This window comes from Eumetopias jubatus, unplaced genomic scaffold (genome assembly GCF_037043125.1).
Source record: "Eumetopias jubatus isolate StellerSeaLion01/CBP00866 unplaced genomic scaffold, mEumJub1_p1.0 scaffold_9, whole genome shotgun sequence".
Taxonomy (NCBI): Eukaryota; Metazoa; Chordata; class Mammalia; order Carnivora; family Otariidae; genus Eumetopias; species Eumetopias jubatus.
The window spans coordinates 60,544,995-60,566,210 of NW_028274815.1; the positions used below are offsets into that span (position 1 = coordinate 60,544,995).

Sequence of the window (21,216 nt, forward strand, 5' to 3'; positions counted from 1 at the left end):
AAGCCAAACCTAGATTCCTAAGATTTCTTTATCCCATGAAAAAAATCTCCCCAGCAGTGCAATTACTACATTTTATTCTCATGTGCAATAATAGATTGGGCACACAGTAAGAAAAATAAAGATTAGAAACTTTAGAGAATTAGAGAATTAGAATTAGAGAATTTTTTTTTTTTTTTTAAAGATTTTATTTGCTTATTTGACAGAGACAGCGAGAGAGAGGGAACACAAGCAGGGGGAGTGAGAGAGGGAGAAGCAGGCTTCCTGTGGAGCAGGGAACTGGATGTGGGGCTCTGTCCCAGGACCCTGGGATCATGACCTGAGCCGAAGGCAGATGCTTAACGACTGAGCTTCTAGGTGCCCCTAGAAGCACTATTAGTTCTTTGTTAAAGTCCTTGGTTATTTTAATTTTATTTTGTAAACTAATGACAGATATTTCTGAATATTTCCTGTTGATAAATGTAGTTTTAAAAATGGAGAGGAGGAGCACCTGGGTGGCTCAGTTGGTTAAGCATCCAGTTCTTGATTTCGGCTCAGGTCATGATCTCACAGCTGTGGGATCGAGCCCCGCATCAGGCTCTGCACTCAGCGTGGAGTCTGCTTAAGATTCTCTCTTTCCCAGTCCTTTTGCCCCTCCCTCCCTTAAAAAATTAATTAAAAATAAAAATGTAGAAAAACATGGGCAAAACTTTTCTTAGGCTCTAGTTTTCAAAAAACTCTTCTTGGCTAAGTGTTTAATGGCATATACCAAAAGTAAGTAAAAAAATAACTCCTCAATCAGTTGGTTTTATATTCTGTTCTTGTCATTTCATTTTTAGGTAATTGAATACAATCCTTCTCAGTGTTTGGATTGGTTGGCAGTACAGACACCCCGAAATAAACTGGCACACAGCTGGGTCCTACAGAACATGGAAAACTGGGTCGAGAGGTTTCTTTTGGCTCATAATTATCCTAGAGTCAGGACTTGTAAGTCAAATATTCAGAACTTAAACCATTTGTTGTTCCAAGTTTCGCTTTTTTGTTTTGTTTTTTAAGGCAATTACAATAATGCCCATTGTTGTACAGTGCAAAGGCTCTTGGAAATATTGTTCTTAAAGGCCGAAGTTACATTAGTATTTGGAAATGGCAGTGTTTTGCAAATATCTATAGTGGTTTGGGTGTTTTAAGGATAGGAAACTGTCCTGTCTTGGGTGACATCACCACCACCACCGTTTTTGTTTCCTTGCTTGATAGATTACAAAGCATGATCAGCATTAAGTGAAGAGAGCAAAGGATTAGAAAATCCTATCTTAAAAGTAACTTTAAGGCTAAGAGGAAAGTAATAAAAAGGCATAGAACAAATTGAGAGAAAATATTCAATGAAATCATGGGAGTTAAATGATAAACACCTTTACACAGGCTGGAAGGAAATAAAGATCTTGGAAGACAGATGGACAAATATGAAAAATAGGTATTTTACAGATTAGAAAATTGCTTGCAAATAAATAGAGTATGTTCTCCTTTGATTTCTTTTCTTCAAAGAAACAAAAATCAAAGTTAATTTTTTAAATTATTAAAATCATTTTTCCTAGCTGTCTGCTGAAAGGGCATAGAATCAGTGATACTACAGTAGCAGCATGCACATCAAATATCCCCAGATCTATGTTTCTAAAGACCATTCTCCAGTAAAACAAATAATAGCTCTTTGAAGAAATGGCTGATTCTAGGTCTTGGGCAGGTAATAATACAAGATGAGCCTGAAGCATCTTGTAGGACCAGAAAGTAAAGAAGTACTCAAAAAACCAAAATGATGGGGCTGTGTCAAAGGGACACACAACCAACCTGAAAGAATTCCCAGTGGCTAACGCTGGAACAGTAAGAGTAAAAAAATAAACAATATAGTGCTGGATTATACCCCCAAGTATAAAATAAATACCTATGAGTCCATACTGATAAATAAATGTTTAAATAAATAAATGGAGAAGAGACAAATATCCTATACAGAAGAATTCTAAATAATTTATGTACATCTGCTGTCCAAGGAGGTGGAGCTGAACCTCCTTTCAAGGAGTAGGGAATGGGGAATGTAACTTTTTCTTTCTTTCTTTTTTTTTTTTTCAAGTTTTTATTCAAGTTCTAGTTAATATACAGTGCAGTGTTGGTTTCAGGAGGATTCAGTGATGCATCACGTAAAACACCATTGCTTATCATATCAAGTGCCCTCCTTAATGCCCGTCCCCCATAGTCAACCCCCCACCCATTTCCCTCCAACACCTCTCGGTTTATTCTCTGTGTTTTAAAAGTTTGTTACAGTTTGTGGGTAAAATAACTTTAGGTGAAGCAATTGACAAACATTAACTCAGCCAGGTGATTATGGTTAATATCACTGATGTGTGTTGATAGCATGTACCCTTGATACCCTGGATATAATATGATGTAAAGAGCACTTTACCTGTATGATCTTCCTTACAAAACCCATCATTTGAGTCTAAAAGTGATAAACATCAGACAGGCTCAATTTGAGGGACATTGTTCAAAAATACCTGACCCAAGTACTCCTTTACACTGTCAAGCTTTTCCAAACGCAAGGAGAGTCTGAGAAACTGTCACAGCCAAGAGGAGCTTAAGGACACATGATGATTAAATGTAATATATCCTCGATGGGATCCTAGAGCCAAAATAAAAGAACATTAATGGGGCGCCTGGATGGCTCAGTCGGTTTAGCGTCTGCCTTCGGCTCAGGTCATGATCTCAGAGTCCTGGGATTGAGCCCCACGTCAGGCTCCCTGCTCAGTGGGGAGCCTGCTTCTCCCTCTCCCTCTGCCCTTCTCCCCACTCATGCTCTCTCTCAAATAAGTAAAATCTTTATAAAAAACAAACATTAAGGCAATACTAATAAAATCAAAAGTATGGAGTTTAGTTAAAAGTCATGTGTCTGTTGTTTCCTTAGTTAAAACAAATGTAGTAATAATAGATGTTAATAATAGGAGAAAAGGGGAGAAGAGTGTACGGGAACTGTGTCTGTTCTGCGTATTCTAAAATAAAAAGTTTATTTGGGAAAAACACTTTGTACTGATGGATTGGCATTGGTACTTATAGGCTTGTTTTTCCTGCCAGTTTATGTAGCCCCATAGTAATGGGTTATTTGTAAGTGCTGACACGTATGCTGATTGGCATTCATCTCCTGACTTTTGACCATCAAACAATAAAAAAAAAATCTATGCTGAACCAAAAAAAAGAAAGTTTTTCAGCTGTTACATCTAATATTGATGACAGTATTGATGATATGGCATTCTCGTACATTGCAGTGAAGTTGTAAGTAAATATTACCCTATGAAAGGCAGTTTAGTAATATGTACTGAGATCCTTCAAAATACTTTGCCTTTTTTTAAATTCAGTAATATTATTTCAAGGATTCCAGTATAAGCAAGTCATCTAATATATGGATGCTTAAATAGCATTATTTATGATTATGAAAAATTAAAAACTGGATGTTCAGTTGGGAAATAGTTATAGTGAATCATTTAAAAATTATAATAGACTCTGGTAATATGAAAATGTGCTTTTGACATAATGTAACTTGAAAAAACAGCCCAAATATTTGAATAGAATCAATACAACAGTAAGAATTATAGTAACATGTATAGAAGAACTACTACTGAGAAATACTATTAAATCCTACAAAATTTTAAGGAACGCATTAGAATGTTTAGAGAAAAAAAAATGGAGACATAAGTGTCTTAAAATAGTTGAACAGTTGCCATACAGAAATATAGGTAGATTTGTTCTAAGTTCTCTATAGTATAGAACTAAATGGAAGGGATTCTTTAGTCAGCAAGGCAGTTTTTAGTAAGATGGTCTGTTCTTCCATATTGACCTTCCTAGAAGTTGTATATTTCTCCCAAGCAGAACTTACTTTTTATTTAGAAGCAGATAGCTCTTAAATAAATAGATGGTTTGGTGTATAATAAAGCAAAACTAAATGGTAATTGTAGAATTAATTGGGTCTTTGGTAGAGCGTTTTAAACCTTTCATTGTGTTAGAAAATATTTCCTAGGGCGCCTGGGTGGCTCAGTTGGTTAAGCGACTGCCTTCGGCTCAGGTCATTATCCCAGAGTCCCGGGATCGAGTCCCACATCGGGCTCCCTGCTGAGCAGGGAGTCTGCTTCTCCCTCTGACCCTACCCCCTCTTGCGCTCTCTCTCTCTCTCTCACTCTCTCTCAAATAAATAAAAAATCTTTAAAAAAAATTTTTTTTCCTAATAAAATACTGGTATAAAAGTATATAACTTAAACTGAATAAGTTTTTCTAATCACAAATTACTTTTCTTAATAGCAGCTTATACAAAGATGGGTCAGGATGACCCCTACATGCCAAGGTTTAATATTGGAAACATATACTAAAATGAGCCTAACATATAGGTGAAAAAATAATGTAGAAATGGAGTGCTGCATGAAGTTTAATTTGAAATCTGTAAAATAGGTTATAATTAATTTTAGAAACCCTAACTTAATTTGCTTTAACAGAACATTGTAAATTATCAAATTATAGGTAGACTAGTGGGAGACAGAATTAGTAGGTGTATTGAAAAGAGTTAAACTAAGGCATTAGAGGCCTTGAGGAGGCTCTGTGGTGGTTGTTTTTAGGAGCATTAGCTCCTGAATCTGACTATCTGGGTTTCGAGATGTGTAACATGGGTGTAGTCTTACTGTTTTCAGTCCAAGTGAAAGTGGGGATAATAAAAGTAGAGCCTTCTAATAAACAAAGTTAGGGTGTTAAATAGTATAAACATTTGATAAATGTTAGCAGTTTCTGTTGTTGGATCATTATTATTGCCATTGTCGTCACCATCATCATCATTTCCAGGGCTAAATCTGAGCTCCACCTCTTTATTTGTGTGACTTTGGTCTTTGCTTCCCCAAGATTCAGATTTTCCAGTGTAACATCACATATTTCCAGAGTGATTTTGAGAATTAAATAATATTTTGTATGCTTAATAACATTTTTCAGGTATGTTGAAGAAGGGATGCTTTATTTGTGTTCAGAGTCAACCTAGAAGCTTCCAGCTATGGAATGAATAAATCATGGGGATAAAAGATACAGTATAGGGAATATAGGCAATGATATTGTAATTGTATTGTGTGGTGACAGATGGTAGCTACGCTGTGGTGAGCACAGCATAACCTGTAGAGAAGTTGAATCACTATGTTGTACACCTGAGACTAATATAACATTGTGTGTCAACTATACTCAAGTGAAAAAATTTTAAAAATGCAAATTTAGCCTAGAAGAGTTTTAAAGATTTTTTCCAAAGTTAATGTTCTGTAATTGGCATATATATATATATATAAAATCTTATACATTACAATGAACTTTAAAATAGAAGATCTCATTCTGTCTTTATAACTTTATATTTTACTGTTAATCTCTAAATTTTTACAAAATAACTTACCCTTATTTTGTAAAGAAGAAGAAAAGATCCTAACACATTGAATGATTAGATCAGGTCAGAGAGGCTTAGCTAGGTCTTCTGGCTCCAAATGCTATGTTCTTCCTGTTAATCCATATTATTTCCTAAGGAGAAATGAAATGATCAAATAAATAGAAAATTCTACATCTGGGGAAAGCTAACAGAGAAGTTTAAAACTGTTTCTATTAATGCAGTTATTGTTGCCACTTAAAAAATAACAGTGATAGAATGGAAGGCTAATGTTTTCATCATTCCTTGAAATTTTTCTGTGGGGCTAGTGGTAGGGCAGAAAGATACTAAGAAATGTTCATGTCCCTTAATTTTTATTCATTTTAATTTTTAAAGAGAAGAGTGGCTTTGTGTTTAATGACTGCTCTTCAGTCTGTTTTATATCTTATAAGGATCTGACAGTTTTGTTTTACATTTTATAGCTGCAGCTTATCTTCTGGTGTCCCTTATACCAAGCAATTCATTCCGCCAGATGTTCCGGTCAACAAGGTCTTTGCACATCCCAACCCGTGACCTTCCACTCAGTCCAGACACAACAGTAGTCCTACATCAGGTCTACAACGTGCTCCTTGGTTTGCTCTCAAGAGCCAAACTTTATGTTGATGCTGCTGTTCATGGCACTACAAAGCTAGTGCCCTATTTTAGCTTTATGACTTACTGTTTAATTTCCAAAACTGAGAAGCTGATGTTTTCCACATATTTCATGGATTTGTGGAACCTATTCCAGCCTAAACTTTCTGAGCCAGCAATAGCTACAAATCACAATAAACAGGCTTTGCTTTCATTTTGGTACAATGTGTGTGCTGACTGTCCAGAGAATATCCGCCTTATTGTTCAGAACCCAGTGGTAACCAAGAACATTGCCTTCAATTACATCCTTGCTGACCATGATGATCAGGATGTGGTGCTTTTTAACCGTGGGATGCTGCCAGCCTACTACGGCATTCTGAGGCTCTGCTGTGAACAGTCTCCTGCATTCACACGACAACTCGCTTCTCACCAGAACATCCAATGGGCCTTTAAGAATCTTACACCACATGCGAGCCAATACCCTGGAGTGAGTAAAATTGATAATTCTATATGTATCTTCAAATTGATTGGAAATAACATATTTTTCGCCCCTTGTGGGAAGTGGTAACAAAATATGGAAGTATAGTCTAACTTGAACTGTTCTTTCTTAAGGACTTAATGTGTATTTGTTTTCTTGAATACATATATAAAATGCCATATTACTATAAAATTGATAATATGGGTAATTTTTCTTAGGTTGATGTTGAAATTTTATCTCTAACTGAACCTAGCTATTTTCATTTGTGTTTTTGTAAATGTCTTTTATATGTAACTAATGAAAAAAGTCAGCTTTGTGGTACAGTTTTAGGGAAGTATTTATTGTTTAGATATTTATTGTTAAGATCTACATGCTATCCTAAGCTGTGAGCTAGAAAATATTTTTATCTTAGCTCTAGTATTCCCTAGTGTTTTTTTTCTCACACTACATTCAAGTGAATGAAATGGATAAGGGGTCTATCAGGATACAAATATATGCGGTCTAAATCTGATTCCTTTTTTTCTGCAGACTATTTGTAGGTTTCATATTAAAACTTTCTCCCTTCACATATGGCTGTCATTCCTGGATATTTCTTTTCACTGTTGCTTCTTAACTCTCTGTTGTAAACTGAAGATTACACCAAGAGGATATAAATCTAGAAAAGGGGTTGGAAAGAGAGTGAGAACTATTTTAACCTAGAGGCTACAAATTGCTAATGTGAGAAGTTTTTTGCTAAATGGGAGATGGTGGGAGTGGAGCTCTTTCAAGACATCCAACATTTTCTTAAGAGTTTAATCAGATGAACATGATGAAGAGTATTTTAATTATTGGTATCCTTGAATTGTGTACAGTACTTTTTTCCTGTTGAAGAAAGGACCTTTCCAGGGCACCTGGGTAGCTCAGTCTCGGTTAAGCATCTGCCTTCAGCTCAGGTCGTGATCTCAGGGTCTTGGCTCGAGTCGCACATCGGGCTCCCTGCTTAGCAGGGAGCCTGCTTTTCCTGCTCCCCCTGCCTGTGTGCTCTGTTTGTCAAATAAATAAAATCTTAAGAAAGGACCTTTCCTTCAGATACAATGTAGTAAATTGTTCTCACCTAGAAAGAACAACCTAACTTCCAGCCAGGAAATTTAGAATGCCTAGAATAGAGGAAAGAAAATGAGTATATTAAGTACCAAAAGAGGTTCAAAGCCAAGGCTATAAGACAGAAGGAAACAAATGTGAGAGTCTGCCTGACCACGAAGGAGTCAAGATTTATCAAGATTCAGTGAATTTTCTTTATCACATTCACATAAATAATATTTGACTTAGTTACTAAACATGATATCCATGGTATACCTTTGGTGAATGTTGGGGGAGTTAGAATATTTATCTGATAATGTTTCCTGTGACATCAATAAAATAAAACATCTTTTATTGTAGAGCTTAACTATTGGAGGTTTTCATGAAAATGGTGTTTAAATCAATTTTTGCCATGAAAATTACAGAGTTGGGGGTTTTCAGTTCATTGATAAGTATGCCCACATGCCCATGCTAAATGAGTTTATAAACCCACAGTTAGCGATTTTACTTAAATACTAGTTCCCATGTTTCATCCATCAGATAACTTGAACTAAGCATTCATCAGTCCAGAAAGAGCATTCCACATGTTGGCACAAAGGGTTGTCTCAGAAACAGTATTAATTCAAATGTAAATGAGGGCTGTAAAATTTTGTGAGGAAGTCATGATTTCTCATTAAACAGGGCAAAGGATTGGTGTAGCATATCTGGACATCCATTTGAAGTTACAAGGCTAGTGCTTTAATAAATAGTATTAAGACTAAAAATGAACCCTAAAAATGAGTCTTCCTGAAAATTTGATTATTTACTTTTAGTGAATAATATATTAAATTTTTAAAATAGAATCTATTGCTAATTTTATAACTATTCTTGAATGGTAGTGTAATCTGATTTCATTTGTATAATTTTAAGAGCTGGCTAGTGGGCATAACATTCAGAAATGAGAAGCAAACATTCTAAAATGTTGTAGGGTTAAAAGATCACCATGATGCTTATTTGCCCTTTTTAGGCAGTAGAAGAACTATTTAACCTGATGCAGCTATTTATAGCTCAAAGGCCAGATATGAGAGAAGAAGAATTAGAAGATATTAAACAGTTTAAGAAAACAACCATAAGTTGTTACTTACGTTGCTTAGATGGCCGCTCCTGCTGGACTACTTTAATAAGGTAAAAAGATGTTTTCTGGTGTTTTTTTAATTTGTTTTGTTTTTCCAAGTGAGGGAATGGGGACTATCCTTTTGACACTTAAAGAGTTATAGTTAAATTATTTATAACTGAAAGTTTACCAATTCCTTAAGGTAATTAGGGAAGCATTTTTGCATTGAGTCACCTTGGAAGGATTTATCTTTTAAAAATTAAGCTACTTTTGAACAGCTTTTATTTTCAAGGTTTGGTTTTGGACTGTTTATATGTGTTTTATCAGTATCATAGAATCAGGGTTGGAAGGAATCTTAATGTACAGTCTTACACCTAAGGCTTGAATCCTCCTCACTCTTGTGATTCATCCTTATTCTTGGACAGTTCAGTTCTAGAGGCCTCCAGGAACAGCTTTCTCCATCTTTGGATGAGACTTATTCTTAATACGTTTTTCATTCTCTTTAGCCCCAGATTTACCTGTCTTTTTTAACTGTTGTAGGAATTAGCCAAAATAATAAAACGTCATCTTTATAATTGTTCAGAGCTACAGAAGTTATTGAGTGGCTATAAAGGAACTCTGCAACAAATTACACATAGTTCCCTTTAACTGTGGAAATAAAGGCCAGGTTAATTTCTTAAAATGCTTCTATATATTATATCTAAGACTTGCAGCTAATGTCCTTTATTAGGCACACATTTTTTGGCAGTACTTCCTTGAAAATAATAGTATTTTATGCTTAACCCAAGATAAGATTATTTCAGGTTATCTTCTTCAGAAAACTTTCAAATTTGAATCTTTATTAGTACACAAAATGAATTAACTGTGCTTTTGCAAGGACTCCAAAGGAATTCTTTTAAAATTCTGGCATTAATTTTGAATACATTGTTTCCAAGGCTTACTACTTAAAGCTTATTCTAAAAAAAAAAAAAAAAAAGACTTTGAGCTTTCTTAATTCTTTTTTTGAAAAAAGGAAAGACAACGTCTAACTGAAGTAGGAAGATTCCAGTTGTACTAATACAGCAGTGGTTTCCAGTACCTAATAATAAAATTAAGTCTAATAACGAGCAATACAACTACTTTTGATAATTATCACATAAATTATTTTCAAGACCAAAATGTATTTAATGTTTTTCCCCTCATGTTTCTCTTTCTTCCCAAGAACCAGCTGAGAAGTGCTTGGATAGTATAAGTGTATTTTATTATTATCCAGAGCTTAACATAATCTAGAAGATAAACCCATTATGAAAATAAGCATTGCTTATACTGAAACTTTAAAAATATTCCTCTGATACCTCTCTTCCACCATTGAATTGTTGACTAGATACTAGCAGACATAACTTTTTTCCATGTTACTTAGAGGATTTCTTAGTATAATAGTAACTCCTTTTATTACATTACTAGGAAACAGATATAGCAGTCCCTCTCCTATAGGTAGAAAAAGAGCCTCAATTACAGTTTTCTTCTATTTTTTCCATTTTTCTTCTGAGTTTTCCATTCTGATTCAGAGTTCTCAACCTGGATTTTTTGTATTCTTCTAGTGCCTTCAGAATACTGTTAGAATCTGATGAAGATAGACTTCTTGTTGTATTTAATCGAGGGTTGATCCTGATGACTGAGGTAAACATTTTATTTCATTTTACTATAGATATAGCTCATTTTAATGTTCTCACCAAGGCTTTTTTTGTGTGTGTAGATATTTAGAGTTTATGCTATACTGTTTTACAGGTGTCTGGATTTTCATTATATAGATCAGAAAATGCTAATCTATATTCCAAGAATTGATTAGGTCACAGTTTTTAGGTTGCTCTTTTCTTTGTCCATAGTAATTCCATACTTCTCCTCTTCTTTTGTATTTAGAACAACCACTGGAAATAGACTGGTTTTATTCATTCCATGTGTAAGGGTAGAAACAGATGAAATTCATGTGATGTAATCACTGACACATAATTTCTCAAGAGCGGACTTATTTGATAGTTAAGAAAGTGAGATTAGCATCATGAGAGGAAACCATTGAGTCTGTTACAGGTGATCATCCACAAACTGTGAGATGATTTTAAAGGCATAGAGGTGCATTTTACCCCTTAGTCTAATAAAGGAGAAAAGACAAAAGAGTATATGCCAAAAGAACCATCAGAAGTAAGAGGTAGGATAGTTTTCTTCAGTTAATGATATTATAGAATAGGAATACAACATGTTTGAAACCGTACTTTGAAGAATTTGGACTTGTAAAGATAAGCGGGAGAGCATTTAGATAAATAACTTGGTCAGCAGAGGCAAGAAAGTATTGTCGTATTTGACAAATGCCAAGTATTTCTGTTTGGCTAGAACAAAAAGTATGTGAAAAGTAGTGAGAATTCCATTGTTTCGCTCAACAGGTGTTTGAATGTCTACTCTGTGCCAGGCATTGTGCTAGCACTGGGGATACAGCAGTAAATAAGACAGACGTGGTTCCTATCCTCACAGCTTACCGGTTAAATGCCACACAAGTACATTGTTCAGATTATGTACTGCCACCAATTCTAGACTGTGGATTTTGAACTTTGAATTATGGCTAGTATATAGATTTTAGGGAACTGATTCAAGAGGACTAGAAAAAAGCCTTTGTGTAGAATGAAGTAGAAAAAAAACCGAAGGATTTTGAATTAAAAGATTTTAACAAGCCAATATGATTAAAGGAATTCTTCCTTTTGGAGCTCTTTTTCCTCATTCAGACTTACTGTTGACAACCATTTCACCATTGTCTTCCTTCCCAAAGCCCTGAAAAGTTAGTTAAAGCAGTCACCCATTCTGCCAAATCTTCTTGTTGCCTGCTTCTTTGTAATTTCTAAGGTGTTTGTGGTCCTAGAGCAAACAGTAACCAAAAACAAACTGATGAAACAAATTATTCCTTCAGACCAAAATGTATGCATAAAATATTAGCTCCGAAGGTGAGCACTGTTTTGTATTTTAAAGAGCTGACTTGGGAGAATTTGACTTAGGTAGAAAGCAAATAGATTTGCTTTGTGCACATGTGCACACACATAGGGTCTGAAAACATCTGTCATAAAGGATGAGTGCTACCATTTTGTGGTCAGTAAAGTAAAAATGAAGTTTTCCATTTTTTAAAATTACTTGTAGTCTTTCAACACACTGCACATGATGTACCATGAAGCCACAGCTTGCCATGTGACTGGAGACTTAGTAGAACTTCTGTCAATATTCCTTTCGGTTTTGAAGTCTACACGCCCATATCTTCAGAGAAAAGGTTTGGTCATTCCTACTTCTTCTTTATGTTACTTTCAACTATTAACCAGTGAAATAAGGATGTCAAACCATGTCCTTCAGAGAATTTGTCTTTATGTCTGGTTTATGTACCGAAGCTGGAGCTGATGCTGGCTAACCATCAGGAAATGTTCATCATGACCTGGTAAAAGGCTAGAGTGCTCTTGTTTAATCTCTTATGCCTGCCTGAAAAATAGGCAAGCATCCTATATAAGTGTTAAGATTTAAGAGACTGGAAAACACTTCAAAACACAGTAACAAAATGGGCATTTTGTGAAGGTTCTCCAACTGGAAGCCTCCATGGCTTAGGTTAGATCATTTTTAGTTTTAAGAGAAATAACTATAAAACCTATCTCTCGTGTCCCTGTAAAATTGAATGTGAACTTTGGGGCTCCTGGGTGGCTCAGTCGTTAAGCGTCTGCCTTCGACTCAGGTCTGATCTCAGGGTCCTGGAATCGAGCCCCATGTTGGGCTCCCTGCTCCGCGGGGAGCCTGCTTCTCCCTCTCCCACTCCCCCTGCTTGTGTTCCCTCTCTCACCGTGTCTCTCTCTGTCAAATAAATAAATAAAATCTTTAAAAAAAAAATTGAATGTGAACTTTGAACTTTATATAAATTTCTGGAAAACGGAAAGGTTCATCCCTAAAGTATGCGCTTAAGAAATCTAGCAGGTTTCACAGTAGTAGCCATCTCATGAAAGTGCTCACTTAGGTTTCACCAAAGATGTTTATGTCATTAATTTGATTTTCTTAGTGTTAGCATTCTGTAGATAAAAATAGGACATAATTGTGAGGAAGTTTGAACTCAAATGGCATATTTATGTATGCTTTTATATTTGCAGATGTGAAACAAGCATTAATTCAGTGGCAGGAGCGAATTGAATTTGCCCATAAACTGTTAACTCTTCTTAATTCCTATAGTCCTCCAGAACTTAGAAATGCCTGTATAGGTAAGTTACTTGGAAAATATATATGTGTAAAAACCTAATGGATGAAGATTTTTGTGGAATAGTCTTTGTAGGATGTGATTAGTTCTGCAGGGTTTGGAAGACATTTGTACTTCTTATTTGTAACTCACACTGGCCAACAGGTTCTAGAAAATATATTTCTCAGCATGCCAGTAATTACTTTATATGATCACAGGCAGGTCATGTAATATATCTGGGTTCTTTGACCTTAGGTTATCTTTAGATATCTTCCAGCTCTGAGATCTTCTGGTTCTATGTAAGTAAGGTAGGATCATGCAAATGTTTTGCAAAGGAGAGCTGATACTGTAAAGGGTTGGGGAGATTATTTTTACTGCCTGTTCTTTTACCTAAAGATACTTGTAGTACTTGTTCTTAGACTCCCAGGTATTTTACCTTTTTATTGATTATATATTTATAATGAAGTGATAATTTGCCTGTTAAAGGACCCCCCATTTTAAATTTATAATGTATTTTTTACTAGTTTAGAAGCCATTTTTAAAAGTCCTCTTTAGAGACTGTAATTGTTAATTTCCAGTTTCTCAAAATGACATGAATAACTGGCTGCCACGTATAAGCAGTTTTGGCAAGCTTTGGCCTCATGCTCCGTGGAATTACTGGCCTATACTTCAGTAACCTCTGATTCAGTAGCCTGTCATCACGAGCTTTACTTCTCGATGATTAGGGGATGAGCATCAGTCAAGCTAGCATCATGAAACATTAAAAGTAGACCAAGGATTATGTCTTAGGTCCAAAGAACTTTGAGCCTTAGATTTCTGTCTTAAGTTGCTTTGGTTGATTTTATGAAGACATGTCATCAATGTGCATTAAATATTTCCCTTAGTGTACTTCTCCATGACGCTTCTTCTCTTGGATAAACAAAACACAAATAAATAGTTTTAAACTTTGGTTTCTAAATGATGGCTGTACTTTGGTTAGTAACCGGGTTGATCCAGATTTGATGGAGCATCAGACAGAATTTCTCCCAGTGTCAGCAGCTAAAACAGTTTTAGACTCTTTAAACCTTTCCACCTGCCATACTGCAACTAGTCACCCCAGCAGGATTTGCGAGTTCGAAAGAAGCAAGTTAGATGTCCTCCAGCTTTTTAATACTCATATTGTGTTTTTATTTTCAGATGTCCTCAAGGAACTTGTGCTTTTGAGTCCCCATGACTTTCTTCATACTCTGGTTCCATTTCTACAACACAACCATTGTACTTATCATCACAGTAATATACCAAGTACGTATTCATCTAGCACAGTACTTGAATGTGGTTGGCATTTAATCTTTCTGCACACTGAAGCATGGAGATTTATTTTTTCCATTTATTCTTATTGTACACTTTTAATGTCTTAGTGTCTCTTGGACCTTATTTCCCTTGTCGAGAAAATATCAAGCTAATAGGAGGGAAAAGCAATATTCGGCCTCCGCGCCCTGAACTCAATATGTGCCTCTTGCCCACAATGGTGGAAACCAGTAAGGTATGTTGGGATGCCAGGAAAACCATGTTTCTGTAGTACACAGTAATTTGAAATTTTCCCTCTGGCAGTTATATTAGACTTAAATGACCATTTTGTGGATCCTAAGATTAGACTCATTTGGACTTTTTCCTTTTAGTGCTCTGAAATGTTGGTTGAGTATTTGCAAAATCAACAATAAGCACAAGTAGTAAGTTTTTTCCTCCCTAAAAAAAAAAAAAATACCCGAATAGAAAGTCTTACTAGTTGTCACTAGGCTAAATTATAACTGGGTCATATATCTAAACCTGAAAAGTCAAGTTAGGTAGTTACTGTTGTTTAAATTTGGCCATATATAATCAATGACTTCTTTTACTGCCCTTTAATTATAATCCTTTGACCTAGGCTTAATATCACTGATTGATAGATTTATCATCATTTGTAGTCTGATTCTTCTCTTTTAATGCGTATCCTAAAATAATGCTAATTCTAAATTATAGAGAGAAGGTACATTGACACAAGATAATTTATCTCAGTATCAACATTTTTTTTAAACAATTTTTCCCCCTTTTTCTTCACCCCGCTTCATTCACACTCTCCCTTGCCCACCATCTTTGGATCTTAAATATACTTCTTATAAGATAAAATATTAAAATTAATTAACACTGTAGTAGCCATTATAGAAATCATTTGAAATCTCTTTCAAAAATCAAATTTAATTCAACTCTTGATGTCTGTAGAACTAAAGTGTCAAATTTTAAAATCCTACAGTAATTTTACTTGATTAAAGTATATAGAAATAATGGGTAATTTTAATTGATAGCATTTGCACACTGAAAATAAACTTGTGACAATTAAGATCTTAACATTACTAGAAACTTGGAATTAAAACTAGGTTCTTATAGAATTTAAATATTTAATCAGCTTTTTAGTTAAACTTATTACATTTGCACAAAATATGCTCTTTAATTTATTATACAATTTAAGTGCAACCATTTTATCATCTTTAACCTTCAGGGCAAAGATGACGTTTATGATCGTATGCTGCTAGACTACTTCTTTTCTTATCATCAATTCATCCATCTATTATGCCGAGTTGCAATCAACTGTGAAAAATTTACTGAAACATTAGTTAAGCTGAGTAAGTATAAAAGATGAGCAGTAAATTCCACTGAATTATTTTAAGCCCCTAGCCACTCAGGAAGGGGAGACAAAAATGAGACAATCCTTTTTTTCTTTTTTAAAGTGACTGTTTAAAAATATTAATTATTCTTGGGAACATTTTTATTTTTATTAAGAAAACACCAACTTACTGGTTTCCATTGAATAGTTCTGCCCAGAGTTTCAGCTGGCCTATAAAGGAGTGGAGTAGGGCTGATCACTTTTGTACATAGAAGCCCAAGTCCTCCTCCATCTGCCCGCAGAATTTAAAAACAAAAACCAAAACCTACTCTGCTTAGGGAGGCAGGCTTAGAGAGGTGGACTTTCCCAGCCCTGGTCTGGAGGATAAAATGAGATCTATAGTGCCAGCTGTGCTTTGGAGCTGGCAATGCCAAGAGCAAACTAAGTGGGCTTGCCAGGGTGAAGCAGAGGTGCATATACGAGTAAATTAGGAGGTAAGTCTCATGAAATAGAGAAGTGAATGAGAAGAAAGGAAATTTGAAAAGGAAGATACGAGAAATAGAAAAAACCATCAGTGAATTTTAAAAGGGGAAAAAACTCAAATTACTCAAGGATGTGCTTGAGAGCTATAAGAGAGTTGCTCCCTTTGGGTGACTTTTTCTAGCTGATAAGTCTTTAGAAGACATATCCCTTGTCTCAGGACCTCCAGAGTTCCCAGGCTCTGTGTGTCCTGTGAGTCTTACTTCTTTAGGGATGGCCCAGGATTCTTTCCCAGTGTTCTGTAGTTTTATTTCAGAGCATAGGAAGTGAAGTGCTCGTGGAACCACCACCCAGGTCAAGAAACAGAATATTGCCATACTCTAGAACTCCCCTTTGTGCTCTTCCTCAATCACAACCCCTTCCTTCTATGGAAAAGGTTTTGATCCATTTTAAGTAGGGCAAAAGATGTGAACATACCTTAGGTTTCATTATCGGAGAAGAAGGAAGTGGTAACAGCTGTCAGGGATAATTCCTCTTCAGAAAAACCATCTTATTGGTAAGTGATTAGAGTGTCTTCACATTTGAAAGGTTGTTCCTTCCACCTGTTATCATTAGCTGGTTTTATACACATGCGGCTGAATTGCCAAGCGGGGGTGGTTGGGGAGGGAAGCACATACTCAGATGGGCCATTTCATGATTACACAGTTCAGTCATGGCACTTGGTAAAAAAATAAAACTTAGCAGTGGCAGTGATCAAATGTGAGAAAGTGTCCAGGAATTCTAGTAACACAGCCTTACTCCCAGATAAGGAGGGGGACTTATTAAAATGCTGACCTTAAAAAAAGTTCTTGGTAATCGTGTTCATGTGATTTATACCAGAAGTTATGTGAGGAGTTGTTTTAGCTGCTTGAACAGCTCTGATCAGATAGTGAATTTCAACCTTCTTTGGGACTGTCTTCCTCATCAATACAAAAACAGTTTCGGGGAAATTAAATATGGAGGAGAGAAGAAGGGAGGGAGGGAAAGGACATACACTTAGTCTTCAACATTAGCTGAATCAACTTTATTTATAGTATTGAATACATTCCTCTTGTAACCATAAAGCACTGTTGATGCTGCCTTCTAGTGTTTAGTTTTCTACATAAGCACTATTCTATAGAACTTTTCTGTGAGGATGGAACTATTCTCCAGCTGCATCATCGTCCACAGTATGATAGCCAGAAGCCATATGTGAGTGTTGAGAACTTGAAATGTGATTTAAGGAACTGAATTTTTGTTTAAGCCAGATGTGAGTGGTGGCTATATTGAATAGAAATCAAAGCCTTCACAAATTGAGCAGGAAAAGAAAATTTTCCGGGCTGTATCTTTTTCTTTTAAATTCATTCATTCATTTATGTATGTTTACTAGATCCTCCTACTCTGCCAACTTCCCTGGAACTCATGGTTATTGTGTCTTAATTAATGCAGAAAATTAATTAGACATTATTTTAACAAAGACCTAAAAGCAGTGCTTCCCTCTTGCCTCATTTGAATGAAGAGAGTATGTCCCAGAGCTTAAAGTTAACTCCCACTTTCAGCTGAAATGATTATTTCCAGGGAGAGGCACCTAGGAAAGAGCTTAAAATAAAGCCCACATTAATGACTGTAATGAGGAGCAGAGAGTTGCTAAGGAGTTCTAATTTGTGTAATTTCTTCAGGAAATTAAATTAGGCAAAAGGAGAGGGAAAGGTAAATTTAAATTGGTTATGTCCTTAATCATTTAAGCCTTGAGGTTAGATGGTCCAAGGGCCAGAATGTTGTGACCATAGGTGGGATTGTCTCAAGACTTGGATTGCAAGTCACTTCTAATTTTGAGGAAAAGTCTTTGTGGTAATTGTTATATGGGTAACTGAGCAGATTTTAAGATTTGTTAGGAGATAAAAAGGAATTTTATTGCATATTAGAGTTGCAGGTACTAGCTAGTAAAGTAAGGGCTGGAGTGCTTTTGAAGTGAGGGTAGTCAGGCATGGGGTTAGGGAAGACAGAGAAGTGGGGGGAGAATTTTGGGAGAGCGAATAAAGCTACTGACTGCCATGTGAAATAACAGTGTGTCTGAAACTACAGTATTTTGATAATTTAAAAATAGCAGAGTTTAGCCCAGAAAATTCTTAAAAAGAATAATAAGAGGGTTTGGCACTATTAATTTCTAAAATACTTAATAAAGATCAGTAATTTTTAATTCCATTTTTTAGGATTTACTACATATAATTTATAATTCAAAATAGCAAAAGGTACACATCACCATATCACAGACCTGCCCCCCCACTTCCATTAATTTTTTAATCTTTTTTTGCATGGGAACAACAAATACAGGTTTATTTTGTCTCCTGTCTTACATAAAAGTATACTGTTTAAAACTATGTAATGTAACGAACTATAAAAATGATCCCTGAAAGTATAGTCTTAAAACTATGTAATGTAGATATGGAAATACATAGGCAGAAAATCATACATAGGCAAAAACAGCCCCCATACAAACATAAGGATACATGAGGATTTGGAAGACAATAGAGATGATCTCTCAGACCTGTGGAGATTGTATGGTATTGAGAGAATCAACTATCTAAGGAGAGAAGGGGCAAATTTGAATATCTACTTCACTACTTAGACTAAAATAGATTACAGGAGAATTAAATACTTAATTGTGAAAAATAAAATCATAACAATATTAAAGAAAAATACAGAATCATATGGATAGCACCTTTCAGTTTGAAAGCCCATGTTAAGCAGAACATAAAACCCATAAACAAAAGAAATTAAAATTTTTGGCAACATAAAAACTGAAAATACTACATGTTGAAAAATGTCATAAAGTACAGCTGATGGGAAAATTATTTGCATTCTTAACAGATAAATTGCTAGTATTGGCAATATACAAAGAGTTTTTAGGATTCAGTGAGATGGGAAAGAACATTAATAAGTAAAGGACATCAACAAGCAACTCTTTCACACATACAAAACAAGTAAATGTTTGGTAACCATATCAGGGGTTGCCCCGCCTTACTAATGATGATTTCTCTTTTCTCTCCTTTTTTTTCCAACTATGAGATAAAGTTTCAATGTCATACATACCTAAACAGTTTGAAAAAAAAGATGTTATAATGGAGTCAGATCAGGGATGCGTACTAGCATTATCAATTTAGATTGTTCATAGCCCTTGATCCCGCAGTGCCAGATCTAAGAATCTACCCTACTCTACTTACAGAAGTGTCCAAAAACATATATAGGACATTTATTTTCAGTCAGTTTGTATTGGGTAAAAACTGGAAACAACTCAAATGTCCATCAATAGGAGCTTAGTTAAGTAAACCTATAGTTTATTGTATAGTCTTTAAATAGTTTGTCTGTCTTATATATAGGTCTTTAAAATAAAAAGATAGGAAATGACTTTGGATTACATGAGAAAAAGCAAATTGGAAAACAATATGCAGAATGTGACCACAGTCTTAGAACAATAGGAAAAATCACTTAGTACATGTAAAAAAAAAAAAAAAAAAACCCACACAAAACCTACGGGATTATACTCTCAACTGTGTATGGATAAACTTAGGGGTTGCTTTCAAGGTCCAGGTTAAATGACTAAGTTTTAAATTATTTGCAATGATCATTTGTATTGGGGAGGGGAAACCAAATTTTTAGAAAGTAGTCTAGGAAGCTGGTACTGCAAACTCTTGTATCATTTTTTAAGGTACCATACACAGTAAAATTAACACTGAGATGCCCAAGTAAAATTAAATGACAAATTTCTAGATTTCATCATTTAATTAATTTTCATTTTCAGAGATAAAACAAGAATCTATCACCTTTACTATTTAACATTGCTTTTGACAGTTTTCAGAATTCATTAGTAAATGAAAGTAAAAAATAGTAAAAGGAAATTTTTGCAAGCAACATGGTATACCTAAAAATCTGAAATCTTCAAAATCTCTAGAATTAAAAAAAGGTAGTTGGTAAAAGGAAACAAATTAGAAATTCAGATTATAAAAAAGCACAGCTCTGGTTCATCCTTTACCTTTTTTGATATCAAGATGGTACTGATTGGAAAGACAACTGGTTAGCTGTTCTCCAAAAGACTTCTTAAGGTGAATGAAGATACCAGTCATTCAGTGCATATCAGAAGGCAGCTTCTACCAGTATACCAAGGGCAAATCCATTTATCCTAGGCTAATACTTAGTAATTATACTTAATAGATATATTTATAATTTGATTACCAGTCTGTTAATTTACAAAGAGGAATAACTGACACAAGGATCTGAATATTCCATGGTAGGGCCAGCAGATTTTTTTTCCACTCACCTACATGGGAAGCCATATAAACAGCACTTGGTTGCTTAGTGGGTATAAGTGAGAACAAGGGGAATTAGAAGAATCAAATGTGTGATATTCATAGGCTAAAATGTCATGACGATTCAGTCCCATAGTGGAGCATTAGTTGTGGGCTTGGCAAAAGCTACCACTTCCCTTGGATAATGCTTGGATGGGTTAAACCCTCCTATAGAAAACCAGACAATCCTGACACAATTCAGATAGGAGACACCTTTTAAACTAGTAAATATACACATCCTCACAGCAATCATTTGAATTACCATTTTACCTACAAAAACAGTTTTTTGTCAGATTTTCAGTAACATCTAGTAGCATCTACAGTATAAAGTTACTAAAGAGGAAAAGATATTTGGAATAGTTTTTGCTTATTATAATGTTCCTTTGTGCATGGGTTGGGGTAAGAACCCATGAGGATGTCTAAAGTCACAGGATGAAGAAAGCTAAGTGGGCAGAAGCCAGTATGTCTTAAGCCTGCCTGTCCTGTTTACTGAGACAAGGCTTGGATGTGTGTCTTGATTGCATCTCTCTGTGCTTTGTACCCAGTAAGAAAGACATCCCAGAAGGTATTGGAAGAATGTGTGGAGTAGGAGGGCACTGGCCTCTACCTTGAGTCATAGAGCCAAGATGCGCCTCATCCTCAGTGCTTTGTGAAAATGCTAGAAAGAAACTGAAACTGTGTTGTTCTGAAGGGATGGCCCTCCTTCCAAAGGAGGTGCAACTCAGAGAGGAAATAAGTAGGACTGTAAGAGAGGTATCTTTGACTCATCATGGGTGGCAGTGTTTTCCAGAGTGTAGTGTATAAGAGGGTCCATGGAAAATAATTTTATATTCATAAATATGTATGGATCTTACTGTCACAGAAATGTATAA

General features: G+C 35.3%; 1 protein-coding gene across 4 annotated transcripts in view; it reads left to right on the forward strand.

The window, feature by feature from the left end:
* Nucleotides 1–21,216, forward strand: part of USP34 (ubiquitin specific peptidase 34) — a 264,454-nt gene that overhangs the window by 235,622 nt on the left and 7,616 nt on the right. For 3 of the 4 annotated variants that reach the window (XM_028089696.2, XM_088026523.1, XM_088026522.1), the window contains 9 exons: nt 816–963; nt 5,878–6,512; nt 8,569–8,726; nt 10,236–10,314; nt 11,815–11,941; nt 12,798–12,905; nt 14,057–14,161; nt 14,278–14,402; nt 15,396–15,519. In XM_028089696.2, coding sequence (XP_027945497.1) covers nt 816–963; nt 5,878–6,512; nt 8,569–8,726; nt 10,236–10,314; nt 11,815–11,941; nt 12,798–12,905; nt 14,057–14,161; nt 14,278–14,402; nt 15,396–15,519 — 1,609 coding nt within the window. The remainder of the gene's footprint in view (nt 1–815; nt 964–5,877; nt 6,513–8,568; nt 8,727–10,235; nt 10,315–11,814; nt 11,942–12,797; nt 12,906–14,056; nt 14,162–14,277; nt 14,403–15,395; nt 15,520–21,216) is intronic. The other variant, XM_028089697.2, reaches the window with a different exon arrangement.